This window comes from Peromyscus maniculatus, chromosome 5 (assembly GCF_049852395.1).
Source record: "Peromyscus maniculatus bairdii isolate BWxNUB_F1_BW_parent chromosome 5, HU_Pman_BW_mat_3.1, whole genome shotgun sequence".
Classification (NCBI taxonomy): Eukaryota; Metazoa; Chordata; class Mammalia; order Rodentia; family Cricetidae; genus Peromyscus; species Peromyscus maniculatus.
The window spans coordinates 56,828,041-56,855,307 of record NC_134856.1 but is presented as its reverse complement, the minus strand read 5'-3'; the positions used below and the strand labels follow the sequence as shown (position 1 = coordinate 56,855,307).

Genomic DNA, 27,267 nt, shown 5'->3' with positions numbered 1-27,267 from the left:
GCCTCAAATTTAGCAATCCTCCTGCCTCTGCTGGAATTCCAATCCCAAGTGCTGGGATTAAAGGTGTGTGCCACAGGCCCTGGCCTATGTTCCTCTTATGGAGACCACTTCAGGATGTTAAGGACCCTTGGGCCCCTGGTTGTAGTCTTCCTCAGAACTGACCTCGGTGCTCAACTGTTGCAGACATGACTTCCACCAGTGGGCCATCTATGAGCACTTCTTCCCAGCTCCATCTGCTTTGGGAGGCTGTGATGGAGACCTGGAAGCAGCGTGCACAGTCCTTGTCAGCGAGCTGATGGACTTCTACCAAAGGTCAGCCACATAGTACTCAAAACCTCCTGCTCTGTGCTACTCATATAAGCTCACAGTGTGTCCTCTTCTGTGTGTGTTCACATGTCATCATACAGGTTCACAGTGTGTCCTCTCCTGTGTGTGTTCACGTGTCATCATACAGGTCACAGTGTATCCTCTCCCATGTGGTGTTCACGTGTCAGTGCGACATCACTGTAGGAAGTTCTTTGTTTTGAGACAGGGTCTCACTCAGTAGCCCAGCTGACCTAGAACTCAATCCTCCTGCCTCAGCTTCCTGAGGGTCAGGGTGATAGTTGTAGTGGCGGCACAGCGGAGTGAAAGTGGACTCTGCGGTGAGCAGATGTTGTCTCAGGCCTGCACCAGTGAGTGTGCTGCTCACACTCCAACCCCTGGTTAGGGTCGGGGTTAAGAAACAGAATCACGTGTGGTCTTCTGTTTCTGGCTTATTTCACTGAACAAATGTCGGCAAGGTTCATCCATGTAATAATATTTCATTTCTTTGTGACTGAATAATGCCATTGAACAGTATATATCATCTTTTTAATTCATTCTTCCACTGGTAGACATTTGGGTTGTTTCTGATGTTTGGCTATTGTGAATAACATTGCAACGAACATTTGTGTACAGGTTTTTGTAGAGCCCTGAGTTACTGTATTTCTTGGAGTGGACTTGAGGGATAATAATACTTTTTTTCTTTTCTTTCTTTTTTGTTTTGTTTTGTTTTGTTTTGTTTTGTTTTGTTTTTCGAGACAGGGTTTCTTTGTGTAGCTTTAGAGCCTTTCCCAGAACTCACTTTGTAGACCAGGCTGGCCTCGAACTCACAGAAATCCGCCTGCCTCTGCCTCCTAGGTGCTGGGATTAAAGGCGTGCGCCGCCGCCGCCGCCGCCACCACCACCTGACATCTGCAGAGGTTCTTTTTGAGTGAGTTATTGAGGCTTTACTGTGTGTGAAGTCATACCATTTGTGAATGCACATCATTCACCGTTTTCCTTTCTAGTTTAGAAGCCTCGTATTTCTTTTCTTAGTTGTTCTAGCTAGTATGTGGAATGCAGTTAAAGAGAGGTGGTAGAGAGGACATCTCTGCTGATTTCTGATCTCTTGGTTTTTCAAGAAATGGTCTCTCTGTAACAGTCCTGACTGTCCTGGAACTCGCTCTGTAGACCAGGCTAGCTTTAAACTCACAGAGCTCCGCCTACTTCTTCTTCCTGAGTGCTGGGATTAAAGGTATGCACCATCACTGCCCAACTCTTATTTCTGATCTTAAGGGGAAAGCTTCTAGTCTTTCAGTGTTGAGTGTGACATTAGCTTTAGGTTTTTCACAGATGCCCTGTGTCAAGTTGAGGAAATGCCATTTTGTCTCTAGATTATTGACTCACTCTTTTCATTATCGAGTATAAATTTTGTCAAATACCTTTTCTGTATCTATTGATGTGGTCATATGTCTTTGTTTTTGTGCCATTATTAAGTGTATAAATTATTTTTTGGATGTTAAGCCTCCTAAGATAAATTATACTTGGTTTTGATCTATTTTTCTTCCCTTAAAAAAAAAAAAAGAGGAGTGGATTGTGGTGAGGGTAAGAGGAGGTGGGGGGGGCAAGGAATGGAAGGAGAGGAGGGAGGGAAAACTGGGGTCAGGATGTAAAATTAATTAATTAAATAGTAATAAAATTTTTAAAAAGGTAGGCGTGTGTGTGTGTGTGTGTATATACACACACATAAATGCAGAAGCCAGAAGAGGGCGTTAGTGAGTTGTTTGCAAGACATCCAGCATGTTACATGGGTGCTAGGATCCAAGCTTTGGTCCTTATGATTGCTCAACCAACGTTCTTAACCACTGAACTGTCTCTCCAGACACCCCTCCCCTTTCTTTAGATAAGCTCTTATAATTTAGCCCTGGATAGCCTGGAACTTGCTGTGTCAACCACACTGGCATCACACTTGCAGTGGTCCTCCTGTCTCTGCCTCTTGAGTGCTGGAGTTACATCATGTGCCCTGCCATTCTTTATACTTGCTGTTTTTGACGGCTGCTACTTTGGTGGTGTTGAGTTTTTGTTGATTGTTTCGCGTTGTCAGTCATGTGCAGACGCTCCGCTGGGGAGGCAGGTGAGGGGTGAGCACCACAGAGGTACTGTCAGGCGGTACTGAGCAGGCTTTTGTTTTATTTTCAGTTCAAGGAGTTATAACCACTCACAGGCCTCTGATTTGGTTCTTGGTGGCCGCACAGGAAATGAGGATATTCTTTTGAGGCTACAGGTGAGTTGGAAGACAACAGGACTCGGTGTGTTTGTTGCAGCAAGCCCGCTCTTGGTCGAGGTGTTTATGACCAGTTTGCATAATGGTGACTAACTCAACAGGACGGAGGGGAACCTTGCATCATCCCCACCAGGTTAGACCTAGAGCAGCAGTGCGCTCTGAATCTACTCCACGGGTGAGCATCACAAAACCCAGACACACAGCTGCGATGTCAGAACTGTCTGCAGGCTTTGGAACATACAACTTAGACGGCAAAGCTGCTGTTGCTGCTGCACACCCTTCTTCTTCTTCTTCTTCTTCTCCTCCTCCTCCTCTTCCTCCTTCTTCTTCATTACTGCTTCTTTAGCAGAGGAAAAGAGCACATGGCGTTTTCATGGGGTCCCAGAATGAATGGGAGAGTGCAGCGGTGTGCTGATGTTCCACACACTGTGTCTCTCAGTTCATAGCTTCTAAGGTAGCCTATTTCCAAGTCCTGCATGGCTGACTGCCCTTGGGAGCTGTCTTCTGTCACTATGGCACAGTAACCGGGGAAAAGGAGCAAAGCTTTGCCTCCTGATTTCAATCCCTTGCCCTCATTGCCGTGGTCCTGTGGTCAGCGCAGCACAGCAGGGGGAATGTGGGACACCAAAGCTCTTTATCTCATAGCATCCAAGAAGCAGAGAGCAAGCGCCTGGGGACACGGTAGATTCTTCAGTAGGTTCCTCTACCCCGGCCCTACCTCTTACATGTCCAACCACTGCCCAGTAGACCATTTAGATATGTCTCCAACAGTAGATGGGTCAGAGCCCTCAGGAGCCACTCACTCCTGAACACGGTGCATTGGGGGCAGGGGAGTGCCATGCTTTCAGCACTGGCCTTTAGAGGACATCTTAGATCCAAACCATTCTTCAAAGGTCTGAATTCAGAAATGTGGACAATTAAAGAGCTCTGTAGGTGGTGAGTGCCGAGGACATTCTACAGAATAAGAGATCCAAAGCGCCTGGCCCTTCATCTTGACCATTGTCCTCACCATACATCTTTCTCAGATGTCAAAGGACAACCTGAGAGAGAACCTTGCCTGCTTGTGGTTTTTAGGGTCACACAACAGGCCGTGAGAGGTGTCAAGCATATTATTTCTGTTAAGTAGATAGGATACACCTCCACACCATCAGGCATCAGACATTGCCTATCGTCGTGTGTTGGGTCCCTACCCATTCCTCCCCAGCAACAGGGCCTCTTCCTTCACTCCTCAGGCCTACCTCTTCCCTCTCACAGTCCTCCTTAAAAGACAGTGGCTGCTTCCTCTGACACCTTGTCTTCCTCAGAGAGTGACAAACTGCAGCCTCGGTGGCACTCTGTGAAAGCATCCAGTGGTAGCATATCCGCAAGACATACAATGTTGCTGATGGGAGTGCTCAGATCCGGCCCCTGTAGCCCCTTTGTGAAATGGATGCTGAGGATGCAGGATGAAACTAAGATGAATGACAAAGATACAGCGAACCCGACACCATGGCTTAGGCTTCGTGTTTTCTGTTGATGACTTGGCTCCCAGGTTAGAGAGAGGAAATCGGTCCTATTCCTGGATTTGCCGTCTTGTTTTTAAAAGAACAATATACAAGACGAAAATGTAGGCCCAAAGTGGAATTCACATTTGTTTGGGGCACATGGATCATCCTTTGGTGTTTAAAAACGTCACATTTGTTCTCTTGAAAAATATGTTAAAAAAAAAAAATGCAGGGGTCTTAGGAGCTGTGACAGCAAAACGTTGGCCCGACACCAGCCTAGACTCTCCACTGGGGGCAGACAGGTGTAGCTGTGCTCTGCTAGTGGGGGTGGTGATGGGCCATGAGAGACTGACTCCAGCCTTGAAGAATGCATACAAGGGCCTGCTGGCGGGACAAAAATCACCGTCAGCTCAATCCTGCACGGGTGTCTCCCTGTCTGCGCAGCGGAGAGTCATGAAAAGGCAGAGTGCAGCCACGGTGACTGTGAAGTGTGATTGGTATTCCTTGCACTCTTCTATTTTTGCAATTTAAAATTTGTTTTGTTTCTGTGGGGTTGGGGACTCGAACCTAGAGCCGTGTACACCCCGGGCAAGTGGTCTCCCCCAGGCAGGCCCCTGATTGTGCAGTCCTCTTGCTCAGGTTCCCAGTAGGTGAGCTGCCAGATCTGGCTAAAAATGGTTTTCACATGGGAAAGCTTGTGTTCTTGCCCCTCCTCACTCCCCATCCCTGTGGAGATAACCCTCCAAGCTCATCTCTCAGGGTCCCCAACTAAGGTCCACAGTGAGCCCTGAGAACTTTCCTGCCCTGACTCATGTTTGGGGACAGCTCAGAGATAGAGAGGATGGACGTGTGCCTGGGTCTGCTCTTTTCCAGGAGATGGCTGCGGACCTGGAGCTGGATCAAGGCTCTTCTGTCTCCTATGGCTGTTCAACTTCTCAGACTCACATTCTCTTCCGGGTGTTCAGAAGACGACTCCAAGCTTTGGCAGGCGGGGACAGCATGGCTACTAGCCTTCGGAGACAGCGAGAGCTGCTCCTGTGCAAACGGTAACAGACATCACCGTGCCTCTCATGTGCCAGTGTCTGCCTCTAGCTTCCATACTAATGGCTTGTATTATGTCTACCGCAACCTTGGAAGGTTTGAACATCCTGGTGGCTCCCATAGGAACAGGTGTGACAGTGCAAAAGATGCTTTGGGTTCAAGTCTTTCTACTCAGACTCGAGACCCTCTGCTGAAGGATGTACTATAAAGAACACTTGGTTGTTTTAAGAACACATTTTTTTTTTTAAGTCCATTTTTTCATAATAGAATCCTCCAGTTAAGGATTGCTTCCTTAGATAGTGGTGCATCCATCTACATGGTTGTTGAAATTTTATTTATTTATATTTTTTGAAGCATATTTGGGGTATCTGCAGTGACTAAGCGGGAATTAAAAGCTGGGGACAAAGACAGCTTTGTGTGTAGAACACATAAGGAAGCCAGGGCTGTGGTTCAAGTAGCATCGCTCCATCTGGAAAGTACTGTGCAACAAAGGTTCAGCCAGGGAAAGGGCAGCCAGGGAAAGGGCACCCTGTTTGTCTGTCTGTCTGTCTTCACCATGATGCACCCCCTTCTTCCCAAGGCTTCTCCTCCGCCTGCCTCCATCTGTTCTTCTGGGCAGTCCCCAGACCAGACAACCTGTCTCCCCCAACTGTGAGGAGTTCTTTAGCCTGGTCAACTCTGAGTTGGTATGTGTAAGTGCTCTGGGCTGGCCTTTCACCTCTCTGTGTTGGTTTTATGCTGACTTTGAACTGTTTTACAGAGAAACCTCTGTTGCCATGGCAGTGTCCTGACCCGTGACATCACCATCCACTTCTTCAGGGTAATCTAGTGCCTCTTTTGTAACTCTGTTTGGTTGTCTAGGTAGTGCCCTTCAGGGCCAGGGTTCCCATGGGCACCTGCATTGGCAAACTGCTGAGCTTCAGTGTATTCTTGCTACAGGGACTCCTTAATGTGTGTTTTCGAAGTCAAGACCCAGCATTGGTGGCCAACCTGATCCTAACAGAGTGCCAGACCAAATGTCCCATGATTTTGACCTCAGCACTGGTAGGTCTGGCATGTTGGGTTTTTAAAATTACATTTATCTCCTTCCCCCACACCAATCTCTCTGTATGTGTATGCATGCACAGAGGTCAAAGAGCAACCTGTGGGACGTCAGTTCTTTCTTCCCACTGTATGGGACTCTAGGATTGAACTCGGGTCATCGTTGGCAAGAAGCCCCTTTTCCTATTGAGACACCTCACAGTCCCTTGTCTTCATATTTTTCCAAGAGTTGGGATTCACTGTTCAGTGTCCCTCCCTGGTTGTTAGGATTCACAAGACGTGTAAGGAGAAAGAAAGTGGCTAGAGGGGTTGGAACGATGACTCAGAGGTTGAAAGCGTTGTCTGCTCTTCCAGAGGATTCAGGCTTGATTCCCAGCATCCACACAGTAGCTCACCATTCATTTATCAAGGGATCCTTCTGACCTCTACAGGAACAATATTGTGCCCATATATGATACATAGACATACATGCAGGCCAAACGGTCATAAGATAAAAATATATTTAAAAAAGTAAGGGTAACGGGAAGAGAGGGGAATCTGTGGTTGGTATGTAAAATGAATAGAAAAATCTCTTAATAAAAAACAGGTGGAGCACACAGGCTCCTAGAAGACATTGTCGGTTCTTCATGCTGTCACCACCCACTATTTCCCCCTCTCATGAAGTCCTGTACCAATCACCACACACTGGGGGCTCCATGTTGGCTGCTGTGCACCAAAGCGCAGCCGACATCTGCAGATGTGAAATGATTGGTACCCTGGTGCCTCCATCTGGTTCGTTATTCTAACCAGAGGGAAGGTGGGCAGGTCAAGCGATGGCCGGCTTCGGTTCAGTTTGTAGCTCATTGAGTGGAGTTTACAGTAGCTCTCAGCATGGCATATCTGAGGAGCGCGAGTCAACCAGCTCAATTCCAACATTACAGGGTATTTCCTCATACAGTGCTCTCCCTTCAAGCCTTGTCCCTGAGACTAAGAATGCCTCATGAAATGGGTATGATGGCCCACACCTTTAATCCCAGCACTTGGGAGGCAGAGGCAGGTGGATCTCCGTGAGTTCGAGGCCAGCCTGGTCTACATAGTGAGTTCCAGGACAGCCAAGGCTACACAGAGAATCCCTGTCTCAAAAAAAAAAGTTACACAGCAGTACAACATGAGCTGTGTGGAGCTCTCGGGAGTTCCTAGCTAGTCAGCTATTAAGTGTCTAGATGTCGGCAGCATATCTCTCATAGCAGTCCAAAGATAACCTCCCTAATCTGTTTTTTGGTGATCTTTCACTTCCTATAGTTCTGGTGGTCAAGCCTGGAGCCGGTGCTGTGTAGTCGGTGGAAATGTCATCAGAGCACACTACCTCGAGAGCTGCAGAGGCTACAGGAGGCCCAGGAGTTCGCCAGCAAGTAAGCTGAAGCAGTGTCCGGCGGGAGCCCAGCTGCTCCTTGGACCAGGCTGTGTCATGGCCGTCCCGAGGACTGGGGTACTGCTTCTGAGTGGAAGCTGCTTGGGTGTTCATGAAGACGGCTTTCATCAGGTCTCGTTCCAGCTCAGCTCTCCTACATCCTGGCCCTGGACTCTGGTCTTATGTTTATTTAGCTGTACAGGGTGCCCCAGAGCCCCACCGCGAGCAGCCCTGGGGAACAGGTGCCTCCATCTGGTTCATTGTTCTAACCAGAGGGAAGGTGGGCACTGGGGAACAGGATAGGGCAGGGAGCAGATTCTCAGGTCTTCCCTCACCTAAGGGCCCTGTCAGATTTCTGGCAGTCCTGGCTGGCCTGACTTCATGAGAACCAAGTTCCCGTGGCATCGAGGGAATCTTTCTCGAGGACTTCCTTCGGGTAGCGAGTTTTGAATCCATGCTGCCTGTGTCCTCCCGTCAGGAGTACTCCAGAACCTGCTCAGCAAACAATGCAGGCCTTGCTAGCAACCCTGACTCTAGACACCACATTACTCCTTTGATTCCTACACTGTATGGCATTAGTGCATCTGCCAAAGTCACCCTGACAGAAGCTAAGGTATCACATTAGTAATAAAGTTAGACTTGCTTGGGCTAGCCCAGTCACAGGCCCACACGGACAACCAAGAAATGCTGATCTCAGTGGTACTACAGCCTCTTCCTTCAAAGCTCTCGGGCCCCAGTATCTCATTGTGAGGTGGACAGGACTAAGCCGGTACCCCTCAGAATGCTCTATCATCTGCCTTATGTACAAGGCTGGCCCCAACCTCCCAGGTCCTCCCTGAGTAGACAAACGGTTGACACAAGCTTCATTTGTAGTGACTCTGGGGCCCCTTTGCTGAACACAAAGCTGTTTGGTGGCCAGGGGCATGACAAATAGGTGATATTTCTTTGTGTCAGCTTCCTCTCTGACTCAGCTCCCCCGGCACCCAGCCCGGCCTGGATCTCCGCTGCTGCACTGCACTTTGCAACTCGAGAAGTGAGCAAGGGAAATGTCAAGACCCATCTGAACAGGCTAGACGGCGAGAGAAAGGAGGTAAGGTCGAAATTTCAGTCATTTCTTTAGTGAGGTATGCCTAATGGCTTTCCTTCTCCAAGAAAAACATTAAAGGGGGAGTTGTCGCTATTTCAGCGTAAAACTAGCTAAGTTTTTCAGTAAGCCTTTCGAGTTTACTGGTAAAGTGCTTTACGTTTCTTTTGGAAGTGTTTTGGTCGGGCTTGTTCTTGCTGCACTGCAGCCACCAGCCACCAGCCACCAGCCAGCGTCTGCACCTCCCATATTTCTGTGCCCATAACTGTGACTTGTGCTGCAGGGCACTCACAGATGATGACTGGCTGTAGCTATGCTCTGCACAGGTACCAGGAGGAACTGTTCCAACTTCTAAGTGGAGGGACCGTCAGGACTTGGGCACTGGGCCCTAGAGAGAGCTCTACCTACCTAGTGCCCTCTAATCAGAACTCACATGACCTCCAAGGAAACTAAGGGCATGTGTAGGCCAAGATTTCTTCTTGGGAGTTCAGAGAAAACAGGAACCAGCGTCTGAGGAGGAAGCTGGGAAGTAGGCCATGTTGTAGACCCCATCACTCCTAAAGGCAGAACTTCTGCGGCTCCTCATGTTGTGCCCTCATAACTAATCCAGATCAATAGTGGAGCCAGGGGCTGGAGAGATGGCTCAGAGGTTAAGAGCACTGACCGCTCTTCCAGAGGTCCTGAGTTCAATTCCCAGCAACCACATGGTGGCTCACAACCATCTGTGATGAGATCTGGTACCCTCTTCTGGTCATACATGCTGTATACAAAATAAACAAATAAATCTTTAAAAAAAAAATAGTGGAACCAAATGTCTCGCTATAATATAAAAACCCTAGAAGGATTCCTTCAATCCCATTTTTTCTATTGCTTTTGAATTTTTAGAAGTAATGATAGTGGCTTCAGAACCATATAGTAGGAGAGAACTGACTCCCATAGGTTGTCCTCTGACCTCTGCATGCAGACATGCACCAACAAAATGTCATAAAAATTGTTTTAAATGACCCTATAAGCCATAATCTATTCCAACAAAAGCTCCTAAATGATAGAAAGCCTGGAATGGAGGTTCATACTAGCAATCACAACACTTGGAAGACTGAGACAGGAAGACTGTTGGAATGAATTGGAGGCTACCCTGGACTACAGTGAGATCCTGTCTCCACAAACAGTGCATTAGAATTTCCCCTCCTGAGATCTACTTACAGGCCTTGAGCTGTAGCCATGGGTCTCCCTCATCCTAGAGGGGCTGTGTGTGACTTTCATGTGGTAACTGTTTGCCTCCTAGCTACTCCTCTCCCTCCTCTTCTTTTCCCTGATGAGCCTACTCTCGTCCTACCTGACCCAACAGGTAAGTCAGACTTTTCCCTGAGGAGGCACTTCCCCCAACCCTGGGCTGGGCAGAGGTGCTCACAAGGTAGGCTGCAGGTCCATTTCAGACCTCTGGGTGTCGGGCTGTTTCTAGTTTGGGCTTCCTCTCGCCATCTTGCTCCAGAGCTTGGTGCAGCCCTGTGGTATGTGTGGACGTATCATCTAGAAAGCCCAGGGTAGCGCCTTTATCAAGGTTGTGTCACCAGTTCAGACCTTGGAGAGTTAAAAAAACCCACCCCGAATCCACATGAACACAGTGGCTCCTGTCCACCCCGCACAAAGGTTAGCTCTCCCTACTCAGCTCTTCTGAGGGTTCTCCTGTGGACCACAGGACACAGCTGAGTATCTGAAAGCCATGGACATCTGTGCCGAGGTCCTCATGTGCTTGGGAAGAAGGAAGGTTTCCTGGCTGGTGCTCTTCCAGTTAACAGAGACAGGTGAGAAGCCATGGGTCCCTGGAGTAGTGCGGGAAAGCTGCCTCTACCCGAGATGAGACAGATGTGGATGGATGAGCTACCGTGACGACCTTGTCATTCTTCAGAACAACTTTCCCGCAGTTACAAGCAAGCCTTGGGGTCAACTTGTATGGGTTTAACTTACTGAGTTAAACCTTACTTCATTTGGGTACTAATTCAGGATGTACCCATTTAAAGCAACAGAAGAGTCGACTGGGACACTCAAAGGTCCAGTGTTGCTGGTTTGGAATGGTCTACCCACAGGCACACTGTAGGGGAGCAGTGGGAGAGGGTACTTGTTCAACCTCTAGTCTCTGTTCTCCCGCGTGAGCCTATCACCCCCATTTTCCCAGACCAAGGGAAAAGTGACCCTCTTTCCTAGCAGCTCTTTTTTTTTTTTTTTTTTTTTTAGTTTTTCCGAGACAGGGTTTCTCTGTGTAGCTTTGCGCCTTTCCTGGAACTCACTTTGGAGACCAGGCTGGCCTCGAACTCACGGAGATCCGCCTGCCTCTGCCTCCCGAGTGCTGTCCTAGCAGCTCTTAACAGATGTCCTCAGTGTAGACCACAAGCCCCTGGATGTCACCACAGCTAGTCAGAACCCTCCCAGAGCACATGCCATTTTGGAGTCATCGCACAGCACTGACAAGGGTTCAAGAACCTAGAGAACTGACTGAACTCCTCGATTTTGCAGATGCCGAGCTGGGGCACCTCCTCCACTTGGCCCCAGATCAGCACACCAAGCTGCTCCCGCTTGCTTTCTACAGGTAACTCCTGCTAGTCCGTGGTGAGGAGCCCAGCCTGGTGGTGCCTGGCAGTGTCACAGGAAGAGGCACCTGTTTCCCCAGCCTCCCACCGGGTGGGAGAAGTGGCTTGTCAGTTTGTTCCACAGATACAGTGTGTAGTTTCTGAGCTGACTGCTACCTACCTCAGGATCTTCACGTCCTTTACCATTCTGTCTTCACCTGCAGTCTCCTCTCCTACTTCAGTGAAGATGCCATCACCAAGGAAGAGGCTTTCCTATATGTTGCTGTCGACATGTACCTCAAGCTGATGCAGCTCTTTGTGGATGGGGAAACCAGGACTGTGTTACCTCAGGCCGGCAAAAGCTTGAAGCTCCAAGGCCACGCCCTGCTCCAGGTAAGCTCCCCCAGCCTGTGAGGCAACCGTTCTTAGGGACAGCAGGTGAGATGTGCTAGTACCAATTCAGTGTGCCTGACCCACGGCTTCCTGTTTCTGTTCTAGGGTAGCCCTGTACAACTGATAACGGAAGCACGAATTTTTCTGCTGCAGCTAATACCTCAGTACCCTAAACAGAGCCTCTCCAACATGACAGAGGTAACAAACCCAGAGAGATCCTCGGGCTGACTTCACAACTTAGGTACAACGAGAAGTCATAGCCCGTGACACTTGAGATGGTAGTTGCGCGACGCACACGCACACGCACACGCACACACACACACACACACACCCATCAGACTGGCAGCACAACTCAAGTGTCTACTAGTTCTTGATCTGCACACAACTCACTCGGCTCTCCTGAGAGGCTGTGGGCACTAAGCAGTGTATTTTCTCGTAGCTGCTGGCTGGTCGAGGAGACTATGACCCTGAGATGAGCAACGCTCTCCTGCAAAGGCAGCAGACCGGGCCCAGCTTTGATCTCTACCAGGAGCCTCATCTGTTCTGACCGTACCCACCTCAGTGCACCAGCCGGCACCTTTGTGAATAATTTATTGCAAGCATAACATGGAGCTCTTGTTACACTAGAAAGTAGATTACAAATCTCCTTGATTGCTCTAGTTAGGAAAAAAATTAATTATTCATAATTTGTGTCTGGCCTTAAATTGCTCACTGTCCATAGGAAAATAAACTGCTGGTACCACAGCAGGTTGAAGTACACACCAAGCCCACCTCCCTCACCCTGAGAGAGGTGCCCTCCAACATAAGGCTGCTGGATATGTGAGGTGGGGTACAGCATGGGGTCCACAGAGCAGTCGGAACTCTGCCAGCAGGGCAGTGAGGCACAGGAATGTCTTCACACCTCACATCACACCTGCTGAGTTCAGTCGGCTCAACATGCTCAGTGTTCCGCCTGCAGTTCTCAGGTAGGCTCAGGCTTCACAGCTTGACCCTCCATGGTCCCAGAGAGGCTCAGGGGCCCAGGCGGGGGCTCTGCTTCCAAAGGCAGGGCTTTGTCCTGGGTCTGGGTCAGAGGATGTACCATGGACATATGCACGTTGAGATTGTGGGCCTTTTCAAACCGCCGGCCGCACTGGTCACAGGCGAAGTCCAGCTCAGTCTCTGCTTTGTGTTTGGTCATGTGGTACTTGAGGGATGCTCGTTGCCTGCACTGGAACCCACAGACCTCACACCTGGGGGGCAGAGGCAGGTGAAGTAAGCTGTGCCTTGTCCCAGTCATAGGAAGTGCCCAGCCCACACTTACTGCAGTGGCTTGGCTCCTGAGTGACGCATCTGGTGGACAAGAAGGTGCTTCCGCTGCTTGAAGGTCTGCCCACATTCGTCACAGATGTAATTGCGTACCTCTGCAAGACCAGAGGGGTTGTGAGCAGCTATCTCAAATCTGCTCCAAGACGGGTGACAGTTATTACTGCTTTATATAACACAAGGATGTGCCCAAGCAAGAACCTTTGAGAACCAAATATTTAAAATGAAAGATAATTCTGTACTCACTCCTAAGTGGATACTAAATAAAAAGCAAAGAACAATCAGACTGCAACCCACAGAACCAGGGAGGCTACATAGCAGGGGAGACCCTAGGATGACTGTGGCTTATAAGAAGTTTTGGTTTTACTCAATTACCGGGCAAGCCTCAGGGAAACATTTCACTATTAGGATAAGAATTTGTACTGTATCAAGCTGATAATTTATTTTTCTATTAATTAAAAAAAAAAAGATAATTCTGATACAAAGAACTTCACTAATAAATGTTTCTAATACAAAGCAGTTTGTTAATTTATAAATTCCTTAAAGCACTGTTACATGGCTAGGTTTTGCCACAGAGATTGTGTGCATTTGAAGCTTGTTTTTTTTTTTTTTTTTTTTTTTTCAAGAGAGGGTTTCTCTGTGTAGCCTTGTAGCCTTGGTTGTCCTAGAACTTGTTCTATAAACCAGGTTGTCTTTGAACTCACAGAGATCCACCTGAGTCTGCCTCCCAAGGGCTGGGATTGTAGGTGTGCACCACCACCGCCCAGCTTGTTTGTTTTAGAGAGATCATTTTACTATGTAGCCCTGGTGGCCCACATAGAGAATTCATAAAGAAATATGTGCACTACCATGTCCAGCCTGAAGCTCCTTTCCCAAAATAAAAGAGATGGCTTTAGGGGGCACAGACCTTTAGAGAAATTACTCTCTGGAAGTCTTCCCAAAGTAAAGACCTAAACAATGGAGATAAGATCACTGGTGGAAGTAAAATGGTTCAATACACTTGGAAACTTAGCCACATCACATGTACATCACAGTCTCAGTGCTCAGCAAGGTCATCCTCTGCTGTATATCAAATGTGAGGCCAGCCTGAACTACATGAAACTCTGTTTCAAATAAACAAAAAAACCAAGGACCATCGAGAAGGCTCAGCAGGTAAAGTCTCTTTCTGCCAAAACTGATGACCTGAATCCAATCCCAGATCCCATGTGGTAGGAGAACCTATTTCTACAAACTGTCTTCTGACCTCCACGTGTGTACCAAGTGCACAAGTACTTTTTTTCAACTATAGCCATAACAGTACTATGCACTAATTCTACTTGTTCCAACCCATCCTGCCTACACTGGTGTTTAATCTGGGATTAAAGGCGTACACCACCACCACCACCACCTGGTACTCTAGTGTTAATTTTTTTTTAATTTACTTAATTTTTATTTTATGTACATTGGTGTGAACGTGTTAGATTCCCTGGAACTGAGTTACAGACAGGTGAGCTGCCATGTGGTTGCTAGGAATTGAACCCAGGTCCATCTGGAAGGGCAGCCAGTGCACTTAACAACTGAGCCATCTCTCCAGCCCTCTAGGGTTAATTTTTAAAGGTGGTGAGTTCACAGAAGTACCAGAGTTTCTATGCTATCAATTCTGAGAAGTTGCTCGAACCTTGCAGGGGGAAAAAGTTGCCTCCCTCAGGAATGCAACAGATGATTCAGAACCCATGTGACATAGAAGTAGCTGATATCAAGCTCTGGGAGCCACTTGGGCACTACCTGCTTCTAGGGGGTGTGTCCCTCTGTCTGTGCACCTGAGATCCACTGACAGCCAAACCAGAGCTCACAAGGCACAGCCTGAGGCAGATACCTGTGTGGATGAGCTTCACATGTCGCTGCAGGTATCGGTCGATCATGAATACCTTGTTGCAGCCAGGATGTGGGCAGGGCCTCTCCCGGACCTCCTCATGGTGCTCCTTAATGTGCTTCTAGGGGAAGAAGGGATAAGAGACCCTGGTGTTTAATCTGGGCACATCCTGCCTCCCAGGAGATGCTGTGTAGTGGTCCCAGCACGTCACAACTGACTACTGGAAAGAGACAACTACTTCCTACCCTATACCACTGGTTTTAGAGCAAGGGGCTGTCTCCACATCCACTAGGATCCTATGAGCCCTTGGGAAGTTTGTACTTGGCTTTACACAAATGCCTGGTGCCTTCAGCAGATTCTTACTAACACCCATGACAACTCAGTCAAGCACACCCAGACCTGAAAGCAACCCTTACTGAAGGTGATGCCCATTCCTTACCTTCATGCCATCAGCCCCACGGTATACAGCTGTGCAGCCCTGGTAAGGACACTTATAGATGGTGGGCAGCTCCTCCCTGTAAGGCAAAGCACACGTGGAGGTGCTGACCCAACATGCAAATGCCCCACACTGCAGCCTGCTTACCTCTCACATCGGAGCTTTTTCTTCCAGCCAGGCTTGGGCCCAGGCTTCTTCCTGACTTTGGGCTCTTCAGCTTTCTTGGCTTCTTTGTTTTCACTCTTCTTACCAGAGACCCTAGAAGGGGTAAAGAAAACAATCTAGTCATGTTTATCTCTGTCTGCAAATGATTCTTGTCTCTTTCTGCATGTCCAGTTTTCTTCAAGGTCTCATCTACCATTAGTCTCCAGGCAGGACAACCCTGAGAGGGTTACAAGTCTGAAGCAGTTACCTTGGGAGGGCGTGCAGAACAGATGGTAGCATGGAGCACACATACTATCACATTATGCAGTTTCAGAATTCAAGTTGTGTGCTAAGAACCCAAATCAAGAAATGGAGATATGGAAAATAGTAGAGAATTCTAAGTGTCAGTCATGTCTCCAGATGATCAAATGTTAGAAAGGGGCTCAGCATTCCCGACCACTGGATTTGAGATTCTGTCAGGCAACCAGCAGCCTGGGGCATATCTTTAGTCCAAAATGTAGTTATATTTCATACACTAACATAACTACATAAGTAGTTCAAAAAGGAAACTAAGAAAACAATTCATGTTCAATAACATCCAAAAGGATAGGCCAGGTGGTGGCATACACCTTTAATCCCAGCACTCGGGAGGCAGAGGCAGCCAGATCTCTGTGGGTTCCAGGCCAGCCTGGTCTACAGAGTGAGTTCCAGGAAGCCAGGGCTACACAGAGAAATCCTATCCCAAAAAACAAACCGCCAGAAGCTAAAAGGCCCGCATGATGGTGCCTGCCTGACATCTCAGCTGCTCAGGGCCGACACAAGCATGGCTTGGGCTGCACACTGGATTATAGCAGACAGCACACCAAGACCTCCTCTCAAACAAGCCGCCAGCTTCTGAGTGGGAAGTGTAGCTTTATTTTATATGTATGGGTACTCTACCTGCATGTGTGTCTATGCTCTACACTGCCTGGGGAGGCCAGAAGAGGGTGTCAGATCCTCTGGAACTAGAATTACAGACTTGATAGCTGCCACATGGGTGCTGGGAACCAAACTAGGTCCTCTACAAAAGCAACAAGTACACTTGACTGCTGAGCCATCGCTCCAGACCCAAAATATATTTAATCAATTTAATCAATAACAGAAGACAAACCAGGTTGTGCAGGCCTGAAATCCCAGCCAATCAAGAGGCTGAAGCAAGAGGATCACAAAGTAAACGCTGGCCTGAGCCACAGAGACACTACCCAAAAATACAAACCTTTAAAGGCAAAGGCAGGCGGATCTCTGAGTTTGAGGCCAGCCTGGTCTACAAAGTAAGTTCCAGGACAGCCAGAGCTAAACAGAAACCTTTTCTCAAAATACTAAAATAAAGTAAATATATAAATAAAAACAAAGGTTTAAAAAAACGTGTGGTGAAACAGTTCAGTAAAGCACTTAACCTAGTTTGTGCATTCCTCAAAGTAAATAAAAATCAATACACAAAACCCAGTTAGTTTATTATTTATTTATTGACAGTGCTTTAGATCTAGCCCTATCTTTCTGGGATTTTGCATCCCCTAGAGAGAATGAGATACTTAGGAATAAAATTGACCAGAGAGCTAGGCGGTGGTGGCGGTGGTAGCAGCGGTGCACGTCTTTAATCCCAGCACTCGAGAGGCAGAGGCAATCTCTGAGTTTGAGGACAGCCTGGTCTACAGAGCAGAGCAAGTTCCAGGACAGCCAAGGGTACACAGAGAAACCCTGTCTCAAAAAAAAAAAAAAAAAAAAAAAAAAAAAAAAAAATTGACCAGAGAAAGTGAAAGACTCTTAAAGACAGTAACTGGAAAGACAATTTTGTGTTTATGAATAAGAACTAATTTGAGTGCCAGCCTGGTCTACAGAGTGAGTTCCAGGACAGCTGGGGCTGCACAGGAAACCCTGTTTCAAGAAACCAAAAAGCAAAACAAAACAAAAAGAACTAATATATATGGGATTTGGTGGCACTTACCTATAATCACAGCATCCCAGGAGATAGAAACAGAAGAATCATGAGCTCAAGGCTAGCCCGAGATACATACCAAGATGCTTTCTCTCCCTTTCCCTCACACTCCTAATATTAAAAGATGGCTATGACTGTCTAGCGGTGGTGGCACGCACCTTTAATCCCAGCACTCAGGAGGCAGAGGCCAGCCTGGTCTACAGTGAAAGTTCCAGGCCAGCTAGGGCTACACAGGGCACAGGGGTAGGGGGTGGGGGTGGAGGAGGGTGCTTGGTTGTCAGCCTGCTTAGATCTGGAATCAAAAATCAAACCCTTGGGCACATCTGTGAGGGATTTTCTAGAAGAGGTTATCTGAAGTGGGAACCCACCCTAAGTGTAGGTAGCAAGTTCATCTATTCTACTACTGCTGCTGCATTCCTTTGCCGATACCAGAACCCAGCTTCTTCAGGCTTCCAACACGGACTGAAGACTCGTGGCTATCCAGGAATCCTCCAGGCCTTCAACACCAGGTTAGGACTGGGCAACTGCTCAGTTCTCGCCCTCTCCAGTATAAGACAGCCATTGTTAGACTACTCAGACTGTATCATGTAAGCCAATCTAATCTATCTCCTTTTAGTATATATTCATTCTGTTCCTTTACAGAACCATAATACAATGGGCAAAAATTCCAATACAGTCCACCCAAGCCATCTACAGATTTCACTGAAATCTGTCAAAATCACAGTAGAAATTGGTTGTGGTAACACATGCTCATAATTCCAGTATTGGAGGATGAGACGATCACAAGTTCAAAGCTGCCTAAGCAAAGAAGCACACACCTTTAATCCCAGAACTCAGGAGGCAGAGGCAGGAAGATCTACAGAGTGAGTTCCAGGACAGCCTGGGATGTTACACAGAGAAACCTTGTCTTGAAAAACAAACGAACAAAAAAGCAAGACCCTATCTCAAAAACTAAAAAAAAAAATAAAAACAGAAGGCTGGAAAGTACAGCTCATTGTTTACTGAGCATATGCAAGGCCCTGGGTTCAATTTCCAGGATGGCAAAAATAAATAAATAAAAATGCAAGTGACCTTTTTTTGGGAGGCAGAAATAGAAAGACCCAACTGAAATTCAACATAGAACTCTTGGAGACAGAGATGAGCCAAACAAGGTTTTTGTTGGTGCTTGTGGCAGGGTCTCATGTAGTCTAAGCTGTCCTGATACTAAAGATGGCTCGGTGGTTAAGATACTTGCTGTTGCTCTTGCAGAGGACCCAGGTTCAATTCCCAGTACCCACATAGCACCTAACAACCATTGGTAAGTCCAGTTCCAGGGATCCAACACCCTCTTTGGATCTCTGAGGGCACTGCATTCATGTGGCATACAGATACTCATGCATGCAAAACACCCATATACATAAAACTAAATAAACCTTTAAAAAATAATTAAAACAAATGGTTAATTTTTAAAAATTAAGGCCAGGCATAATGGTACACACTTTAATCTCAACACTCAGAAAACAAAGGCAGATGTGGCTCTCTGAGTTTTAGGACATCCTGATCTACACAAAAAGTTCCGGCCAGCCAGGGATACACAGACTCCATCTTAGCACCTGGGGGGTCAGGTTCAAGGTCACTGTCAGCTACACAGATGTGGGAGCCCACAAAAGTTTCCTAGTTAGATCTGAGCTTGCTTTACATAGCAGGGCTGCGTTAGGGATGGCTTGACCATGTGCATTGTCACCGGGTATCTGAGATGGTCTGCACTTGGCTGTGCTGGGGGGAGGTCTTTTGCTCCACCCCTTGGCATTCCTTTAAAAGCCCTTTAGCAGAGACAAAAGGAGCTGGTGGGTTTTGACCCAGACTCTCCTGAGGCTCTCCCTATGTTTCTAACTGTCTCTCTCCTCTGTATTTCTATCCACATATTCCTCCTCATTTCTCCCTGCTCAGGAGTACCCTGGGAAAAAGTGGGGGCAGGCCCCCCTATGGTGGCACACACCTTAGCTCTCAGGAAGCTGGGGTAGAAATGATCAGAACTTCAAGTCCTGCTTGAGTTGCATAGGGAATTCAGCCGGAGCTATATGTAGTATGATAGGATCTCAAACACAAAACCTATCTCCTGGCTGAGTGGGATAGCCTTTTCAGGCAGTGAGTGCCTTGCACACTAGACTACTTGTGTTTAGAGTCTGTACCGTATGTGTCATAGGTAAATACTTCCAATCCTATCTGACTGCCCTGTCTAAACTCAGGTGTTCTCTGCTTTGAACCACAGTGTTCTGACCAGTCCATTCCTGAAGCTGTTACTCACTCAGGATGATTACCCAGCCAGCCAGAACTCAAGGCTAAAAGAAAAGGCTGAAGAGGCAAATATGTGAGTAGGCACAGAGACCAAGGGTTTCTTGACGCCCTGTCTTCAAAAGTCCTCAGCTGTGGGGCTGGAGAGATGGCTTAGAGATTGCTGAGTACTTGATACTCTTGCAAAGGACCCAGGTTTAGTTCCTAGCATCCACCTACATGGCAGCTCACAACAATCTATAATGCCAGGTCCAGGAGATCTGATGCCTTCTTCTGACCTCCAAGGGCTCCACATGCACTTGGTACACATACGTGAACTCAGGCACACACATATACACATAAAAACTACTTTTAAAACCCCCAGCTGGCCGGGCGATGGTGGCGCACGCCTTTAATCCCAGCACTCGGGAGGCAGAGGCAGGCGGATCTCTGTGAGTTCGAGGCCAGCCTGGTCTACAGAGTGAGTTCCAGGAAAGGCGCAAAGCTACACAAGAGAAACCCTGTCTCGAAAAACCAAAAAAAAAAAAAAAAAAAAACCCCAGCTGAAGCCAGGCAGAAGTAGTGCATACATTTAATCCCAGTACTTGGGAAGGAGAGGCAGGTGAATCTCTGAGTTCGAGACTATCCTGGTCTACACAGCAAGTTCCAGGATAGTCAGGACTATACAGAGAAACCCTGCCTCAGCCAGGCAGTGGTGGCTCATGCCTTTAATCCCAGCACCTGGGAGGCAGGGACAGGCAGATTTCAGTGAGTTCAAGGCCAGCCTGGTCCAGGACTGTTATACAGAGAAACCCTTTCACCAAAAGAGAAAGAAAAAGAAACCCTGTCTTAGGGGAAAAAAATCCCCAGATGTGCCTCACTATAATGTCTGAAAACAAAGAAGCGTTCAGGCAAAGTACAGTTCTCACTAAAATAGTTCATTTTACTAAAGATGTCTTCAAATGTATCTCATATGTCCCACCCAAAGCATATTATCTTCACTTGTTTTAGTGAGACAAGTACACAGTTGAGCATGCTGTTCACATCTCGGCAGCAGAGACTCAGCAGAACAACACTTCCCCCATCTTCTGAAAATGAAACCCACTAACCCTCCGAACCACCTACAAAAGTGGCTGGAGGTGGAGGTCACTAGAAAGGGAAGAGGGCTTCCTGGTGGCAGCCGAGCCTGCAATCTGGCCATGCTTTCCTAGTGCTTTCCTTGTTGGTCTCCAGACAGCGCTCTGTCCTGTGAGGCTTGCTGAGGCCACGTGGCTTGGTATTGTATTCTGATTCCGATCTCCCCATTCTGATCTCTGCTCTCCTTTTGTTTCTGTTTCTCTTCCCATAAGAAATATTAGAACTTACATTAAAAAAAAAAAGAAGAAGAAGAAAAAAAAAAGAAACCAAGAAATTCTCAGTCTTTTTGTAGGGTGTTCTTAGCTGACAGTGTAGTGCCCAGAGCTGCTCTTGGGATTTTCACTCTGAACTGTGAAATCCTCAGAGCACTGTGACAATGAGGCAGTCACTAACTAGTTATTGGGTATGCGGGTTTTCTTGGCACAGGGCTAAGAGGAAAGAGACCCAAGTGAAAACTCTGTCTCTCCTTGTTAGAATCCTATGTTTGTTTGGAGAAAGGGGAAAGCCACACAAGAGGCTTAACAAAGAATGGACAAAGAAATCAGAGCCAAGGGCTGACTTGAAAATGGTCACAAGGCTGAGTTCCTGGACTTGAGAAGAGGCCTGATCCTAGATCAAAAGGAACAGAGCAGGGCCAGGACAATGCTAAGGACACTAGGAACGGACTGGAAAAGAACCACTAAGGTACTCCCTACAATGGGGCTGTGTCTTACCAACAGGGCTGCCTGCCGCCTTGTGATACACATTTAGACCAGGTCCCCAACCCACCAAAAGAGTGGCCAAAGGTCAAGGGGATCCTATCATATTCAGTTGCTCACCTGGCCTTTCAAACAGACCTCCTGGTTCATTTAGAAGCCACTGAGCTGGCTCCGCAGATGAAAGGCACCTGCCACCAAGCCTAACAACCTGAGTTTGATACCTAGAACCAGTGGAAGTGGTCCTTTGACTTCCCCATGTGCAACACACACACACACACACACACACACACACACACACACACACACACACACACGAATAAATACATTAAGTGCAATAAAAAGAAAAAAAGAAGCTGCCATGTTCACTGGCATTGGGAGATGGGGCCAAAGGAAAGGACTGAGGCCAGCATGGGCCTCCATATCCCATTTTTAAACACTCAAGATTCCCATGTGCACCCAGGCTAACCTGTACAACATCACTCTAGACATCATAGGCTTAGACAGGGCTATACTCTTACTTCTTTTCTGGGTAAGGCTCAAAGGACTCATCCGAGGACTGTGGGTTTTGCTTCTTCTCATTCTCATCTTCACTCAGGAAGTCTCTAGGAAAGTGAGAGAGCTGTCAGCAAAGCACTGACCTGGGTGAGCAACAACCCAACATGACCTCCTGTCTTTAGGTGCTACAGCCCCCATAGCCCAGGCTTTGCTTCTGAACATGTCTTAAGAAATCTAAAATCCCCAACTCTAGTCTATGTCCTGACAGGAGGACAAGCCAGACTCACTCAAAGCAAACAAGCTAGCAATCCTCCCTCCCTGTAAGCCACTCTGCTAATACTGACACCCCAAACTCTACAACAGCTGATTTATTTACAGCCCGGGAGTGTGAAGACTTAAAGGCAGATTCAGAAAGGAACTGTTCACCCATCAACTGTGAACACAGGCAAGCTGTTAGCCATTTCAAAGTTCACAACAACAACAACAAACGGTTATGACCTTCACCCTAAACCATGAATCACTGGCCTGTGTTGAACAGCAAACAGGCAGTCTAACAGCCCACGGTGTTCTCCACAGGCCACCAGCTATCTGGATGGGGTTAGGCCTGAGGCTACAGGCAGTCTAACAGCCCAGAGATGCAAGCGTGGAACCAAGATTCAGTCTGTCCCTATTTGGATGACGGTGCATCTGCACCCCGGTCTAGGCCATGAAGCAGGACAGAAGGGCAAACACCAACTGAGTGGTTCTCAGCCCAGAGCTAACAGACCCTGGTACGCCCCTTCCTAGGGAGGCCTGTCCTCTCCTCACCCCACACAGGGCTTCTACTCCAAGTCTCAACCTCACTATCCAAAGGGCCTGAATCTAGCATCCTCTGCTGTAGTGACACCTGGAGCTGCACAAGCTAAGGCCTTTAAAAAGGAAGCAGACAGGTAACCAGGAAGGACCAACCCTGGAGCAACTAAAGGAGGCAATTCCAGAACACTCTGGGTTAGAATAGGAACTGTGTTTCCCTGCAGTATTCTTCATCTGGGTGCCTCTGGGACCAGAAAGCCACGTCAGGAGCCAGAGGCCCCAGGACTCCCCTGGCCACTCCTCTCCTCCCCACCTCTGAGGAGGGCAGGCAAACATGCCAGCCAAGGGCAGCAGCTCTAGGGAGGCTGAGTCTGACTTTTGAAGGAGAAATTTTAGGCTTTTTAAACCCACTCTTCTCTCACCCCTCAGAAAGGTCACTGAACTCGTCTTTTACCCGATCATCCGAGGTTGAAGATGGAACCTGCTTCTCACCCAGTTGCCCTGGGAAACAAAGAACAGGCTCTGGTTACCACCACTGAGCACAGGAAGGGCCTCACCTGTAAGGAGGCCCTGTCCCTGCCTAAGGACACAGCCTTCCTTATGAGGCCAGAAGGCCTCTGCCCTGTTTCCTCCATTCTCACCCCACACTCACTATGCCAGTCTCTGTCCAAAGGAACAGGAGGCTCCATATCAGCAAGCCGACCCTTCTCGGATTCAGGTTATTGTTCTAGGTGAAAATAAGCCCACTCTGGATAGTTTATGACAGTTTAAAGGCTACTGCTACTGTTATCAAAAGAGGTATACATACACCTTATAAAGCAAGCATTCTAAGATCACATTCTAAGATGTCTGTGACGTCCTCCTAGGGCCTTGCTTGGAGTCCATCTCTTTTATTTCTACCTGAACCACAGGGGTACCTGCATTTTTTTTTTTTAAATGTATAAATGTTTTGTCTGTGTATATGCCTGGTACCAGCAGAGGCCAGAAGAGGGCCTCAGACCCCTGGAACAGGAATTATGTTGGTGCTGGGAATTGAACCCAGGTCTTTTGCAAGAGCAACAAGTGCTCTTAACTGCTAAGCCATCTCTTCAACCCTCCTGCTTTTTTTGAGACAGGGTCTCTCTATGTAGCCTTGGCTCTGTCCTGGAACTCTATGTAGACCTGGCGGGCCTCAAACTCACAGAAATCCGCCTGCCTGTGCCTTCCCAAGTGCTGGGATTAAATGTGTGCACCACTATGCTCGGCAACCCTCTTTCCTGCGTTTTCAAAGAGCCCCAATGTGGATTTGTAGGTGGGAACCAGCTAAGCACCTGTAAGTGACCATGAAAACCAATATATGAAGGCAATAGGCAGGCAGGAAGCTGGCTCCAACTCTCCCAACACGATGCCTAGGAACAGCTGCACCCAACCCACAGCACGTGTGGGTGGGGTCCAAGCCCCACAGAGGGGCCAGTCAGCAGACGAGGCTACCACACTGGCCCACACTATGGTAAAGTAGCAGCCTCATTGTCTGCCTCCATGTCCTGCAGACAATAACCCCATTCTTCTCTCTCCCTCAGTCCCCTCAGCCTACAAGAACAACCAGTACCCTGTGGTCTAAGGACAGGCTTAGAGGAAGACCGGATGCCAGATGAGCGTGTCATTACAGAAACTGTTGAATCAGAGGCCTGCTTGTGAAGGAACAAGAAGTCAAGACAGGCTGCTAGGACCATCCTATCCTTAAGTACTCTAACAGCCACAGTTCCTACGGGAAAGCACTGAGGCTGGACCCCCATCTTCTCCTACCAGCTTCCTCTGCTATACCCTGGCCTACTCCCAAACAGTATGGACGTCCACTTTCTGCGGAAGACAACCTTGGACAGGATACTGAATCCTGTTCTAGCATAAGCCACAGGTACTGCTTACCTGGGGCCTCACTGGGAGCCAAGTTTGGCTGAGTATAGGGGCCTATCCCAGGTCCCACAGAGTCTCCATGTGAGTGCAGCAGGGCCACATCCACACTGGGTAGTGTCTTGGTCTCAGATCCAACTTGGGTTTCTCCGGTCTGGGAGAGCTGAGAGGCAGCTCCCGTGGGGTTCAACTCTGAGTTCTGGGCCAGCCGTGGTGATCTCTCCTTGCCCCATGCCCATTTCACTGCTAATGCACTGTCCAAAAAGAGAGCTCTGCAGCTGGAGTCTGTGTCCATGGTGAAGTCATGGCCCCGGTCGCAGCCCCACACAGCCTGGATGATGCCACAGTACTCAGAGGACAGTGTCCTCTGAAGGCTGGGCAGAGACCCACAGTTGGCTGCATGTTCATGTACCCAGCCCACCAAGCTGTGCAGACACCGAGGGCTCGAGGTGATCAGATCAGCTGAGGAGAATCAACAGAGAGGTCAGTCTCATGGTGGCCAACACTAGGCCCAACCTGGAATGCCCACCCTGGCATGAACAGCACTCACCCATACATGTTCCCTCCTCGGCCACTGTGGGAGGCTGAACACCAAGCCTGCAAAGCATCAGTGTGGCCACAGTTTAGGAGCCTCCCAAGGTCACAAACCTCCCCAGGAACCCTCTACCGGCAGCCCTGTTCCCTCTCTTCTATTGATAGCTCTTCACCCTCAAACCTCTGCAAACCTCGCCACCACAGCACCTCACTGTAGCACCATGAGAGGCTTATGCTGGCTTTTGTCCACCCCACAAGTCACTGCCCTAAATCAACACCCAGGACACATGGTGATGACCCCTGAAGGTCCCAAGAAATCCAATAAGGGCCTACTTTGCACAAGGCTTCCGCTGGCCAGCTGGGGAGACATTGACTCTCTGTAAGAAGGACCTGAGGAGGCTGTGGCACTGATAGAATTGGGTGTAGCAGTTCTTGCAGACAAACGGAGGCAGGGCCGGGTCCTGGTGCACAGCGACACCCAGCAGACGCTGAAAGTCCCTAATGAAGACACGCTCCCCTGGGGACAGTCTCTCGGAGGTCTCCCCAGGCACTCTGTCGGAGATACTGCGGAGGCTCCGCGAGGAGAACTTCCCGTGGCAGAGGCGACAGTGCCCCGTGGCAAAAGTTCGGCCTGCTCCTGAGCAAAGAGGCAAATGTGACAGTAAGTAAGGAGCGCCCAGTGTGAGGAGCACACTTCCCACTAGCCTCCCGGCACCTAAAGCGGAGCACTGCCCTCCCTGGGCTTCCCAAACACACTAACAGCAGGGCTCAGGGGCTGGCCTTCCTCACTGAACATTCAACTTTGGAAGGGCTACTGTCAAGAAATCTTTCTTTCAAAAATTTTTTTTGAGCTGAGGTCTCCCTGTGTAGCCCAGGCTGGGGCTCACAGTCCTCTCCCTCGGCCTTCTAAGGGCTGGGATGCAGGCATATGCCACTGCGCCCAGCTCCTTCCAACGAACCCCAGGTGCCTCCAGTGAAGATGAAACGTAACTTTTCTCACACATCCTATCCTGAAAATGTGCCTCAGCTGTGCCGCAAGAAACTGTCCTTCCCTAGGTGTCCTGTCTGCAGAATAGGGACAATGCCACCACCTCATTGCCTGCCCCTAGGACTAAGGACAGCATGCACGGAAAAGTCACTCTCGAATGGTCGAGGAGCACTACCCAAATGTGATACACACTGATGCTGTTGCCCTAACCGCTGCTGCTTATACACGAACTCCCAGGCAGACAGGGAGCTTGGTTCTCATCGCAGGTTGTGGGTCTGTTTTCACCAACAAGAAACTGGGATTCAGAGAAGTTAAGCAATTACCCTAAGAGTACACAGCCCGAAGAACTGACCTGAAAACCACAGCTGTGTGACTTCAAAACTTAAGTACCAAACAGCAGCGACACAGGGCAGGAAAAGATGGGCTGTCTGGCCAAAAGTCATTGCAGTAGACGCGAGAGGACCCAGGCCCTCCAGAACTAGAAGGCCTGGTTTGCTCTCAGAATCGCTAGGCTCCCATCAGGGCTAGAGGACGCCCGGAACCCACCTGCCTCGTCTGTACCGTCCTCGCCTGCGTCCGCGCAAGAGCGCGTCGAGCCCCAGCTGAGTTGCGCCGCCGCCCCGTCCGCGCTCGCTCCGCCGGTGCGAGAAGGGCGGCCCCGAGTCCGACCGCTTCCACAGCCGCCGCCCGAACTCCCGCGCTGCCGAGCCGTCCCAGGCGACAGGAAGCGGCCGAGCCGGTCCCTCTTCATGGTGGCGGCCGCCTGATCGCTGCTCCGTGCTCTTCGGTGTGGCTCGGCCCAGCGGGTTCTGCTCGACTGGACTGGACTCCTCTGACTCAGTGCGGTTCGGCTGCCCTCCGCCCGGCTCCTCGGCTCCGCTCGCTTCACCGCGATCTGAGAGGGCCGAAGCGAGGGGTGGAGCGAAGTGAGGAGCGGCCCGGGAGCGACAGCGGCCGCTGTTGTGTCGAGAGCCCAGAGTTCCTAGGGTCGCTCAGAACTCGCGACAGGCCCATGAAGGAGGGGCGGCCGGGAGGGTAAACCACCGCGGACTGAGGCACGAGCTGTGGCACTTAGCAGAGAACCGCACAACGAGGTTCTTCCCACCAATCTTCTCGTCCAGACTCGGAGCGAGCACGCTCTGAAAAGCTGACACGACCCACCCGGCCCCTTCTCATCGCTAAACCTAGCTCTGCGCGGCGGG

The 27,267-nt window shown here is 48.9% G+C and overlaps 2 protein-coding genes across 3 annotated transcripts in view; one reads left to right on the top strand and one right to left on the bottom strand.

Annotated features, from left to right (window-relative positions):
• The window catches only part of Fanca (FA complementation group A), a 54,352-nt gene extending 40,965 nt beyond the window's left edge, over positions 1 to 13,387 (top strand). The window contains exons 30-43 of the mRNA XM_076572252.1: positions 184 to 312; positions 2,482 to 2,566; positions 4,924 to 5,096; positions 5,672 to 5,777; positions 5,852 to 5,911; positions 6,031 to 6,135; positions 7,414 to 7,523; positions 8,477 to 8,612; positions 9,892 to 9,954; positions 10,306 to 10,411; positions 11,121 to 11,193; positions 11,398 to 11,566; positions 11,672 to 11,764; positions 12,006 to 13,387. Coding sequence (XP_076428367.1) covers positions 184 to 312; positions 2,482 to 2,566; positions 4,924 to 5,096; positions 5,672 to 5,777; positions 5,852 to 5,911; positions 6,031 to 6,135; positions 7,414 to 7,523; positions 8,477 to 8,612; positions 9,892 to 9,954; positions 10,306 to 10,411; positions 11,121 to 11,193; positions 11,398 to 11,566; positions 11,672 to 11,764; positions 12,006 to 12,113 — 1,516 coding nt within the window. The 3' untranslated portion in view covers positions 12,114 to 13,387. The remainder of the gene's footprint in view (positions 1 to 183; positions 313 to 2,481; positions 2,567 to 4,923; positions 5,097 to 5,671; positions 5,778 to 5,851; positions 5,912 to 6,030; positions 6,136 to 7,413; positions 7,524 to 8,476; positions 8,613 to 9,891; positions 9,955 to 10,305; positions 10,412 to 11,120; positions 11,194 to 11,397; positions 11,567 to 11,671; positions 11,765 to 12,005) is intronic.
• On the bottom strand, positions 12,141 to 26,816 carry Znf276 (zinc finger protein 276). 2 transcript variants are annotated; one of them, XM_076572254.1, is made up of 11 exons: positions 26,612 to 26,816; positions 25,411 to 25,714; positions 25,094 to 25,140; positions 24,559 to 25,005; positions 23,076 to 23,154; positions 21,885 to 21,968; positions 15,307 to 15,417; positions 15,163 to 15,238; positions 14,727 to 14,844; positions 12,870 to 12,969; positions 12,141 to 12,798 (listed from the first exon to the last, which is right to left on the bottom strand). In XM_076572254.1, the coding sequence occupies exons 1-11, from the start codon at positions 26,814 to 26,816 to the stop codon at positions 12,528 to 12,530; spliced, it is 1,842 nt and encodes a 613-aa protein (XP_076428369.1). In that variant the 3' UTR covers positions 12,141 to 12,527. The 2 variants fall into 2 exon arrangements, with proteins under 2 accessions (XP_076428369.1, XP_076428370.1); XM_076572255.1 differs by lacking the exon at positions 26,612 to 26,816 and adding an exon at positions 26,418 to 26,595.
• Between the last annotated feature and the right edge of the window lie 451 nt (positions 26,817 to 27,267).